Source organism: Psittacula echo (genome assembly GCF_963264785.1).
Source record: "Psittacula echo genome assembly, chromosome: 2".
NCBI classification, from domain to species: Eukaryota; Metazoa; Chordata; class Aves; order Psittaciformes; family Psittacidae; genus Psittacula; species Psittacula echo.
Genome location: NC_137737.1, coordinates 83,378,397 through 83,390,676, shown reverse-complemented (window position 1 = coordinate 83,390,676; position 12,280 = coordinate 83,378,397). Strand labels below are relative to the sequence as shown.

Here is a 12,280-nt window from a genome sequence, read left to right as displayed (position 1 = left end):
TTACAGATGTTTGGCTAAGCCTGAACTGGCCCCCAACACAAAGACAAAAGCCCATCCTTCGTCTTTAGCATAGCGCTAGGTTCACTTACACACACCATTTTTTATTTTTTTTTAACCTCAAAGATTTCACTTCCTCCCGTGGCACAGAATCCAGTCCCATCATCAGACCAAAAGCTGCATAGATACCACAGCAACAAAATAACAAGTACTTTATTTTGTAGTCAGAAATCCCATCAGGCCACTTTCAGCATAACTGCAAAAAGTGTCAAGCTGGAGACACATACTTCAAATGCTATGTATGTAATTTCCAAACTGATCCTGCAAAATACATTAATTTTAGTGGCCTCAAGAGATTTATGTTAAGAATTAAAAAGTTCTGCTTACAGGATCACTATTGTATAATGGGTCATAATATTTTTCCAGAGAATAGAGGTACTTCACATTATCTTTAGCTTCATTTGCTGCATTCGTGATGCGAATATCCAATGCTTGCCAGTTCTAAGAATAAAAAGTTGGGAAAGAAAAATAAACCCAAGCTGTTTTGTTATTAGTCTTTAAACACACATTTGAAAGTATAGATGTTACTTGAGAGTTACTTGTTTACCCAAAATGAGGACCAAGTCCTTTTTTTGCTTCAATTACTTGACTTTGAACACAGTTTAGACCACTCAGCTCAACAGATTATGTCAGTAGCAGTGTCAAGACAAGCTGCTCTAAAATATACAGACATCAGCTGTTAAATATTTTTCTTGATGGAGTGATGAACATTTGTCTCATGTCTTACTCACTTATTTTTCTATTTGTGATTTTAACTTCGTTGTGTCAATGTGAGAAGTTATGACCCCACAAGCAGTTTTGAGAGGCACTGTAAAAGCATGAGAAAGTGGTGGGTTTTTTCTTTTCATTAAATACCCAATTCATTAAATCAATTTCTGATTTTTGATCAACTTTTCAAAGATTTGTAAGTATTTATTTCTGTTGAACCATGAGGATGTAGAACATTATCAGCCTTTAGACAAAAGGGATTCTCAGTCTTCTCCAATAAACTATGATAGATTTAAATTTTATCTACTCAAGATGAGAAATAAGAAAGGACAAAGAAAACAAAAGCCAAAGATGCTTCAATATTTTCCCCACCACCAATGTTACACACATCGCCAAAATGAACTACAGTATACAGAGCATTTCTAGTCTTTACATCCACCATAAGTCAAAATAGTAACCTTCAGCAGCTTGGATTTAGCAGCAGTGAGTACTCCAAGCACTGCCTTCACGTCTGGGCTCTTCAGCTGGTCTGTAAGGAAGTTGAATTTTGACAATCTCTTTTTCCAATAATCAAGCTCTGCTCGCGGTCCGAGGTCATCAGCTTCCTTTCTCAACTGATCATTTTCTGCAAGAACCTTTTATCATAGAATAATGTTATTGAATGATGTTAATATTTTTTCTCTGCGTGGATACTATGGATTAATTCATAATTTAACTTCCAGTATTAACCTCACACAATAAATTACTCAACTCAGCCACCACCTCACATAAGAGGCCTTAATTTTGCTTAGCCTTTTTAGTTCTGAGTCAAAAAGGGAGTAATACCTCAAGGGCACTGTTACAGAAAATTACATTTTCTGCAAATAGCCTGCAAAGTATGTTTCAAAGTGAAATTTTGACCACTGAGAATAGTGTTCAGTGAATTATTGTGTTATTTTCATTTCATTAAATCCACTGAGAATTACTGTTTTCTACTTTAAGGATAGATGACTACAAAAACAGGGTCTAAGCTTCCAAAGATACATGCATGCTCTATTTATCAGCAGAAGGAAAAATCTCTCAATAATATTCTCATGCAGAAGTAAAAGCACACAAAATGCAAACAATGCTTTAAAATACAGGGATTGATCACATCTAATTATATAGAAAAGTAGCTATACACCAACAGGATTAAACTCATCATCTGTCAATATGCAGATGTTTTCTTATTTTTCAATTTCTCAGTATTATCACCTGCTCAATTTGTTTGGTCCATCCTTTCATGCAGACTTCTATTTTTTCAAGAGCATCTGTGCTGTTAGCAACCATCAAGTAATCTGAAGGTCCTCTTAGAGTTTTCAGATCATATGTTTCACAATTCTTCAGATTGATCTAAAACACAGGTTAAAAAACCCTGAAATGCTGAAATGTTCATAACAAATAATACAGGAAATTCAAAAAGTAACTGATTGCTCCACTTGAATATTCCCACTTCAGTTTAAATTAAACTGGTTTGAGTCAGAACTGGACACTAGAATCTGGAGAATTCACCAGCCTGGCACCTTGTGCTCTCACGCTCTTTCCTTCTCAAAGGCTGAGTAGAAATTAACATTTAAAGCAACTAGTTGTCAGGCATTAATCATTCTTGGTTTAAGAGTGTACACAGCCATTGGAGAGCCAAGTAATTAATAGCTCAAATGGTTAACAGCACCAGAGCAAACAAGAACAGAAGCACCTGCAGAATTGTTAAAGCCACAGATCAACATACAACTGATAAAAAAAAAAAGGGTTGCTTTTGTCCAGTTTAACAGAAGCAATTTTTATGAGTATTCTACAACAGCAGTCAATTCAAGTGCTCCAGAGCAACAGACATTCTGCAGCTAGCTCAATGTCTGTTTGCCATGTGAACATACTACCTTTTCTAACAGACTTTGCTCAGTTCCTGATAGCACATTAACAAATGCTTCAAGAGAATAAAGGAAGTTCTGCTTAATACATGAAGCTAGTTGAGGTTCAATAAGTTCAACCCAGCCATGGTCCGTAGTCTGTAAGGCTGGAATGAAGATTTCCGATATCAACTGCTCAACACTTTTTAGTAAGCCATCTTGACCTACATTCATCATATTAAAATTTACTTCCTGTAAAAGAAACACAGTACAAATTAAAATAGAAAGCAAAACTCTACCATCATTGTATTTATTCCTGTCCTATTGCTTTGATCACCTCAAAAATTACCAGTACAAGTGCCCTTCACGCACCACCAGCACAGTTCTTGTTAACAGGGTCTGCAATATTTTCACAGGGTCACAGTTTGTCATACAAAACTGAGGAAACAAAGATCTGAAAACACTTCAAAATACAATGAGAGTATAAGAGACCATTATTTATAAAACTCAGCTTACATGGGTGAATAAAATTATTCCAGTCTGCCACTTCTAAAGCTATCAGAATTCAATTTATTACTATATTCAGATATATATACATATATATAGGCAGAGATCAATGCATTTAAAAGGCTTAAATACCAGAAGAATTACGACTACAGTTAAACCTGTTTTGCAGTTGCCCAAAGATTTTGGTCCAAAAAGAATACCTTTATCCAGTTTGAGAGAGACATTCTGAAAATTACTCTTCTGACTTCTAAGGTAAATTACATTAATCTGCCACCATATTTTGCTTCATTAGAAGGTGCCACATGATTTTTTTTCAGTAACATAATTTAACACCAAACAACTTGTATTCAAGTGTCATACATTAGATGCGTTCTCACACATACCAGTTTCACTTTACAGCGTATCTCTCCTAGCTTTAAGGTATTCTTTACTACCAGCAAAGGCTGTATCATTACTTGTGAAGAAGTCTGATTTACACAACTTTCATTTGCATATACCAGCTTGCAAGCACTATTAATAAGCAAAACCATCTTCAAATGTTAAATAGTATATAACTGGCTAAAATCTAAGCCAGGCCTTTCAAAATCATAAAAAACAAAACATAAGAAGTTAGCATAAAACTTTAAAGCATATATGTGTAAAAATCATAATAATCTGATGATGACACCAGCTCACCCACCCTTTGCTTTTCTATTTCTTGCCTATCTGGGCAAAATACAGTTTTAAAGAGGTTTAGAGGTTTTGGTTTAGTTTTTTTCCCACCCATAGAAGAGATGGGGGAAGTTAAAACTTGCTGGTTTAGAGGTTGTACTTGAAAGCCCCTATTTTAAAGTGCATTGAAATTTTTCCATGACACTAAATTCTCAGTTAGCCTGTCATTCTTCCTTTAGCACTCTGATAAGTTGCAGTCGTGGGATATCCTACATTTTACTCTGTTCTCCTCATTACTGCAGCACTTGATCCAGCTTTGTTCACTTCAGATTGTCATAGATCTAAGGAGTCTTTCACCAGTAAAAACTTGTTTGTACATAATTTGCATATACACTCTCAAAAACAAAACCATTCTTGATTGTTTTTTTAATTGATTTGCTCGCACTTATTAAGATTAAAGAGCTTATTATTTAGGTATTGACTCCTTGTTATTCTAAATTATCATAAATATTCTTCCTTAGCATCATTTCTTCATAGCAATGATACACTTCAAGTTGCAACTGCTAGATAATGCTGGAGATTTTCCCTTCTGTTTTGTCTTGTGTTTCACCTAGCCAAACTGTGTCCTTTTGCTCATTCTTCCATGTCAAAGGCTGTCATATTACTTACTGAGAGCAAATACCCTAAGATGAAAATTAAACAAAATTATGTACAGTGACCAGCAGTCACTGACTCTTACCTGGCGGATATTCTCAGTTGTGATGTGTTTAAAAAGACTAGATCTAATGAAGAAAATGCATGTACCAGTTAAAGCAACTTCTTTTCCCTCCGTCACAAATACTTTAGGTTTCTTTTTCTTTGTCAAATGAGAGGTCATTCCTGTTTCCGGAAGGCCAAATTGCTCTATAGATTCAAATAAAAGGAATATTTTAAACCCACTGATTATTTATTCAAATAAAAGTTTTCTAAACAAACGGTTCAGTCATCATTTGTGTATCTCTTGAGTCCCAGCCACTGGGAACCACCCCATGGGACTACCCACTCACAGCATGCAGCACCCAGAGTCCTCATAGCACAGTAAGAACTATTTAATCTAATTTTCTCTTTCTCACATCAAAAGCCTTTTATTTCTATTAACTTATTTCTTTTCTATTCCTTCTTAGGAAAATTTCAGGATCACTGAATATGCTGCTCCATATTTAGGCTGTTGGTAACACTTGTAAAGAGTCAGCAAGTAGCAGCAGTGTCTTGGGTTGAGGTGGAAGGGAGGAGGGAATAAATATCTTAAATTGTGGTTTTGGCCATGTTACTTCTCTGATACTAGTTTTCTAATGTTCCTTTACAGTAAAATTGCATGCATATACATCTTAGTGAGACACTGCAACAACAGAAAGATCAAAAAGTGAATTGCTGATACCAGTAGTTAAAGGACAACATCCAAAACAATGCACAAAGTGCCAGGTACCTTACCTTTCTTCTTTCAGGCACGTGACTATGTGCCCAGAGAGCCCTATTTTTGGATCAGGTGGCCACCCGTAAGTCCCCCTCCCCACCCTATAGGCTTTCCCCAGAGGTGTAATAACATGTGGGCACTGGGGAAGGAAATGGGATATGAGCAAAAGGGAATTCTGGAATAATGGCCCTACTACACACCCTGCAGGCCTCCTGGGGCCATTGGTAGCAGGGCCACCTGGATGGATGGTCATGTGCCAAGAAATGTGAAGAGGTTCTAGGGAAGACTGGTGGCATGATAGGGAGGGACAGAGCACCTGTCACTGCTCATCTTTTGACTATTGAAAACCATTGTTCAGCCCCTCAGGCAAGAGCTGCTGGGCTCACAATGGAATACCTTGCTGCAGCATATAAGCAATATGCAGAAGTGCACTGACAAGCTTCAGTAGTTTTATCAATCCTCATTTCATGAACAAGGATTGGTGTCCCAATACAACCAAACTTGATCTGCATTAAGCCCCAAAACATAAGAACTTCAATAGTTGCTTTTCCTTACATACTTGCTCAGCACAACTCTTATATGCTGCTGGAGAAGCCAAGTTCGTTTACCTGTACCCGTCATCTCCACATCTTGATAGTAGAACATCAGACGACACAGACCTCCAGGGGCCAGGAATTTGTCAATGCGCTCTATCTGTTTGAGATCATGTTGAGATTATGCACACCATACCCGCTATTAAAAGGTTTTCTTTGCATGAAATACAGTCACAGAATTTATGGTACTAACTATAACCACTGGAAAGCAAAATAATCAATTTCAAAATCATCACAATAGGTTCTGAAAGTAAGGACACTTTTTCAACTTAATTACAAACTGCTGAGAAATATTTTTTTTAAGAGAAAACTAGAGTAATCTCAGACACGAAGTCTGATAAATACCTCACAGAGTGTGGTAATATCAGTTCTAAAGCACCCTATGAGCTTCACTATCAAATTCATCAGATTACCTGGTTGCCATCAAGGATTGCATCTTCTACTTCTGCTTTGTCCAGATTCACACAGCAGGCAATGGTGTCCAGTAAGTAGTCATGCCTGCCATCCAGCCTAGCACGTTTAGCCTCCCTCTCTTCCTTGAGCTTTTGCTGTTACAAAACGCAAAGTGGACAATAAAAAATTCACAATCTTTTGAAGACAAAAATAAAAATTCTAAAATTTCTTTAAAAAGGTAAAAATTATTACATTCCTCCATGCTTATGGTTTATATTCTTAAGGCATACAAATGATTATTTTTATAAGCTACCCATTACAATTTCACGGTTGACTCCCTGGTTTCTATTTTCAAATTTAGCACAAAATCTCAATCATCAGTCTTTTGCGCAATATTATTTGCTGAAAGCCTGGGAAGGAGAGAGACAAGAGGGACGAGAGGGACAGGTGTGGGGAGTGCTGCATAGGAAGCTGCGCCAGCAGGCCTGAACAAGAGCACGAACATCCTGACCCTCATCAGCTGCAAACCAAGGGAGTCAAGAGGAAGCAAAGTTAGAACACCGAGATAATCTCAGAGAACTATAGACATTGAAACAAAGAAGCTACTGAAGAGGAAGATGTAATGTTCTACCTAGGACTTTCCCAGGAGCTAATGAAAGTCTCCGATGTGGACTGAGGGGACAAAAGCATGTGTGTTTAAGGGAAAATGGAAAGTAATAACGTAGCAGAAAGTGGTAACAGAGAAATGTGCTTATACATCTGAGAACAAATAAGTTGTTCAAGCAAAGGTGCGTGAACAATAATGTGATTGGTTGAGAAAAGCATATGATGTTGGCAAGAGGTACTAAAAAGAAACTAACAGATACTAACAATTACTAACCGCTAGGCACGGTTATATAAAAAGCCTATAAGCTCATCACTGAATAAATTATTTTGGTTGCATCACAACTGGAGTCCGTGCCTCAGCTGCCACAGAGAGGGAGAGGTATTTTATGTGTACAGCTCCATCATTCTGCAAGTTACCTTCAACACTCTAAGTCCTTAGTCCCAGATTTTCAAGTCTAGTCACGTATGATCATCAAGATAGCACTCAGACCCATCTTTTTTATTTGTGGAAGATATTGTAAGCGTTCTCTAATAAAGACAGATGCTGCTGGAGGGAACTGAGGTTTCATGCATTATCTCTCTGATATAATGAGGGGTAAAAAAAGTCACAAGCCTCAAGGTACACAAATGTTTACAAATGTGCTTAACTATAGTTATTATACCATTCTTCAAGCAGTATATCTACTCTTCTAATTAAATTGAATTCCCATATGTAATACACATCATTACATTATAGACAAAATAGCCTTCTGGAATAGTTACTGGTATTGTTGTGCTTGTGGATTACAAGATTTAATATCATTTCATTTTCATAAGAAATTTAGAATTATGTTTCATTGGTGGTAAATTCAATCTTTATTTCCCCAGTGATTATGAAAAAAATCTAGTAACTCTTCAAAGTATGCACAAATGATTTATCCACAAGCTTCTGCAGAGCCAATAGGACTTGAGTAATACACTTTATACCCTTATGTAAGCATCTTTCCTACTTTCTGGAGGAATTTTCAAATATTTGGTAAACTCATAATTACTAGCACGCTTTCATAGATGCTGAATGCATTGGAAATGTTTTTCCATGTAAAAGACAAACATATACACAGACACACCTGATGAATGCAGGAGCAGATTAATTTGTACATGTACTTCATGCTATTTTACCTCTGTTATTCCCTAAAGCAGTCACCACTTTCCTAAAAGTGAAATGTCACCACAGGATTGGCCTTTCCTACATGTTCACAAATTAGCATAGAAATTTTTCTCCCTAGCTAGGCACACAAAAAGCAACCATTTTGGGCTGAATCAACTTCACACTAGATTATAACAGTAGAAACCTAAAAACTGTTGTTTAAGTAATCTGAGCACAACTGATGATGCATATTTAACATAGAAAAATACAACCAATACTCTGCCAATTAGTTAGCTTCTATTTTATCTAGAAAAAACTCTTTGTTTTACTTTAACTACAGAGAATACTTCTATATTCTGCTGTGTTTCCAGTATAGAACTTCAGATATATTGCTACAGAAGGTATTCATCTTAGTTACCAGTTCCCAACTCCACCTATACGGATGGCCCTGTGATATGTTCATAGCCTCAATTTCTTCAACAAGTTGCTGTTTATGTAGGCTGAAATCATGAGCATCTTTTCAAACTGGGAAATCATGCCCCAATGTTTGTTTCAGTTCTTTTAAAGTTTCCAATCCTTTAATTGCAGTCTCTCAAGCTCTGTAACAAATACAGTAGCTACTGTGTGTAGCTGTTCACATAGTGCTATGCAATATTTTATGTCTAAGTCCCACAACAAGAGCTTGTTGTCAATATGTCACAAAACTGTCAAAATCTAGTTAACTTTAATTCTTTTAATGAAGTTTACCTAGAGAATCCAAGGAATTTTTAACTCAATAATAAAGGTATAATTTTATGATTATTAAAGACATTTACTTGCATTTATCACATGATTTCTGAAAGGCATTTGCATTGTTCCAGTGGACATCCAATTGCTACAAGTTACACGCTTGTCTTTCTTGATAGTTGCTACAATGCAATTCAAGAACACATCCTGCTTGTCTTGCTTCAGTATTTTGATGATCTGCCATTTCTAAGAACTTCTCCCCAAATGAAGTGTTCCCCAATCACAAGCTCTCTCTTTCACTTGTTGCAGTCAGATGAAGACAATTCTGCCTCACTTTTAGGATTCACTTGTCCCCCAAAAAAGTAGAACAAACCTAACTTCAGTGCTTTCAATAGTATGTCATTAATCTAAATATTTGAAAACACATGAACTAGACTGGAAGCTGGTCAAAATATCAGTTTTCTTTTGCATACCACTAAAAAAATAAACTTTTAAGATATTCTTTAAGAGTAGGAATCTCAAAGAATGAATTGTAAGAAAATGTTGAGCTTTCTACCTCTCATTCTTTCCCTCCCCCCCATTTTTAAAGGCCAGACATAAATAAGCAAAAGACTCATGAAGGAGCAAGTAGATTTCTATTTCAGATTTGTTTCCTTTGTGATTTTTGTCCAGTGATGCATTTCAGCCCCTCAACCCTTTCATATCAACCAGAACTTCAGTGAAGTAATTCACCAACCTGTTCCAAAATTCAGTCTTTAGACTTCAAGATGCTAACTTGAACTACCCCCACATCTTGCTTTAAACCAGCAATATGTTCATAGCCTAGGAGTTTCTGTGTATTTGTATTTTACATCCTGCAGGATACATTACAGAAGTACATATCCCCAAACAGCTTCTGTACAAAAAAAAAAAAAAAAAAAAGAAACCACAAAACCAAAAAAGACAAGCAGGCAGTTTTACGTAATTCAAATAAACAATATTTAATAGAACACTGGAAGACTAAGATTTAAAGATGGAAGTATTGCTAAAACACATAAGCTGTCATTTATGTAGGTAAGGGAAGAATTGATGGTAAATGCAGTAACGCTTACATGCAAACCCTGAAAAACATCAGCAGCAATTCAGATCAAGATCATAAAACAAAGACTCCTCATAATGTCCCATGATTTCAGAGGATTCAGGTGGAACGGTAGTTCCAAAAGAAAAATGCTTTCTCATTTAGATATATGGGAGGACTGGCCAAGTTTTTAAATTATATTGCTTTACTTCAGTTTTCGATATAAAGAAGGGCGGCATCGCCACATTTAGTTTTGAGTTTCTTTTCCCCCTCTTAGTTACAAAGGTACAAAAGGCCATATGACACAGTCCCACAACAGATGCAAATCCAAAGCTAAACTAATTAACTGAAAATTACTTTTGATGATTAATCTAGTTATAATAAGTAACTTGGTTTATGCTACATAAAATTTCTAATACATAAATACAAAAAACTTAGCACAGAAAACTTATTAGACATCTTCACCTGAAGCAGAATAAAGGGAAGATTCCTAAAGCCATTTTAACAAACTCCTAAGCCCATAAACATCACATCATCAATCTTAAACAACAAATAGGGATTAAGTTATGTTTGGTTGGGGTTTTTTTTAAAGTATTCTCTAACTATCACAAGGGTGTATAAGTATATATATTTAAGCAGAATGTACTAAAATATCAGAAGTCGGAGGTGCTAGGGGCCCTCCCTTTGAAACAACAGACTTGGAAACCAAATATTGACTATTGCCAACTTCTCCATTACAGTGGGCAGTTGCTAATGTGTCTGCAGACATTCTAAACAGAGTTAGCATGAATGTTTAGTATGCAAGTCATAACTGCACAAGTTAAAACTTGTTTCTGAGCACAGTTTATTCAGCAATGCTGCACTTGGTTGTCAGAATACCTTGCGTTACTGAATTTAGACACACTCAGATCAAAGCCTTATGGATGAGCAATACACTTGAACTTTACTAGGAAGTTCAATAGTAAAAGAGTCAAAAAGTAAGAGTATGTTACTGCTAATTTACTGTCTTTCCCAAAATTTATTTAATCAACATGACATTCTTCTGTGTCTCCTTTAACTTGTCTTTCATTTTACCTTCATTTTACTGTTTTATATTGCCTAAGTATTGTTCATTGATTTCCCTGTAAAAGTAAACTGCAAATCATTTTACACTTTCCAAGCACCCTGAGTGTTCCACAGACACACACCTTTTTATTCACTCTTCTCCAAAAAACAAATACCCTACAGAATTAGTGCAAGCCCCTTAGTGGCTCTTAAGTCTCAAACATCAAGCAGAGCTTTCGCATTTGGTATAACATTGCATTAATTCAGGAATAACTTGTTCAAATAACTGGCTTTTAAAATTAGCTGTTAAGCTAATTTTAAAATTAGCCTTAGTGACTTGTATATTTTATTACTGTTTCTTAGTGCTACATAGTGTCCTCAAAACTCCATTCCCATTTTACAAGTAAGGGAAAAGTGAAGATAAACATCAGTTTTCCTTGGTGGCAGAGGCCACCCCTGTTTTGTTGCCAGATCTAGCATCAAACTCTTTATTGCACTGGTCTAATGTTTGTGAAATTATACTATTACCGGACCAGTGCAACAATATGGGCAAGATACAAGTACCAGCAGTCAAATGCGTAAGTATCTCCAAACTCAAATCTATCTTTCAAAGCCTTGATACCCTATCAATTAACTTATAAGACCAGCTACACAAAAAAAACCTACCTCTCATGACAAATACCTGTCCCAAAATATGTTTTGCTTTAAAAGGCAAAGTTTATCCATTTTTATGTAATTAGAATGCTTTTTGAAACCAACATTACCCACTTAAACCATTTCAAAAGAGTTTTTTTACACCCTCTGCCCCCTCATTTCACACCTTTATTCAAGCTATGCAGTTACTACTCTCTACCTAGTCCAAAGTTCAGTTTTCCTTACCTTTATAACTCTGCCAATGCTCTGTTTCCAAAGATGCTTTCTTCCAGCTCTAAACATTGTACTATTTGATACAAGCATCAAGTACTGTTTTTCAGCAATAAGCCTTAAACCATGGAGCAAGCTTCTTGTTTCATTATTTTGTGCTCTCCCCCCAATCTTTTGTTCTTATTTGTTTCATTTCTCATCTGTGGGAACACCAAAATAACTCTAAGAAAACACAAGAAGGCCCTAAAAAGTCAACCATTAACTTTAGCTCTGTATTTAAAATTCAGTTCTAATGGGCATTTAAATTACTTGAAACCTAAATTGGACTCCTTTAGAAACTAGAGGTCTCTAACCATCAGTTTACTGCCTGTAGATTAGGAGCTGAAAATTACTGCTACCAAGCACAGTGTTGTTAAGGTGATATTGTTTATATGCAAACACCACTCAATACAATTCATCATGTTGAAGGGCAACATAACCATTTGCAAAAGTAAATTTTATAACTGCTTATCTGATTTGTGGTTAGTCTTCTTAAGCAATCCTCCTGTCAATAGACGTCTTTTTCCTTATCACAGATGACTGTTTAAATATCTAGCAACAACAGTCAAGCAGCTTTCAGATAGCTTTTAC

The 12,280-nt window shown here is 36.1% G+C and overlaps 1 protein-coding gene across 1 annotated transcript in view; it reads right to left on the bottom strand.

Annotated features, from left to right (window-relative positions):
- Nucleotides 1-11,722, bottom strand: part of DNAH5 (dynein axonemal heavy chain 5) — a gene marked incomplete at both ends in the record, with an annotated part of 118,037 nt that extends 106,315 nt beyond the window's left edge. The window contains 8 exons of the mRNA XM_080639444.1: nt 385-498; nt 1,224-1,400; nt 1,999-2,136; nt 2,661-2,882; nt 4,528-4,691; nt 5,850-5,934; nt 6,248-6,382; nt 11,666-11,722. Of these exons, the coding sequence (XP_080495570.1) occupies nt 385-498; nt 1,224-1,400; nt 1,999-2,136; nt 2,661-2,882; nt 4,528-4,691; nt 5,850-5,934; nt 6,248-6,382; nt 11,666-11,722 (1,092 nt within the window). The remainder of the gene's footprint in view (nt 1-384; nt 499-1,223; nt 1,401-1,998; nt 2,137-2,660; nt 2,883-4,527; nt 4,692-5,849; nt 5,935-6,247; nt 6,383-11,665) is intronic.
- Nucleotides 11,723-12,280: the final 558 nt, after the last annotated feature.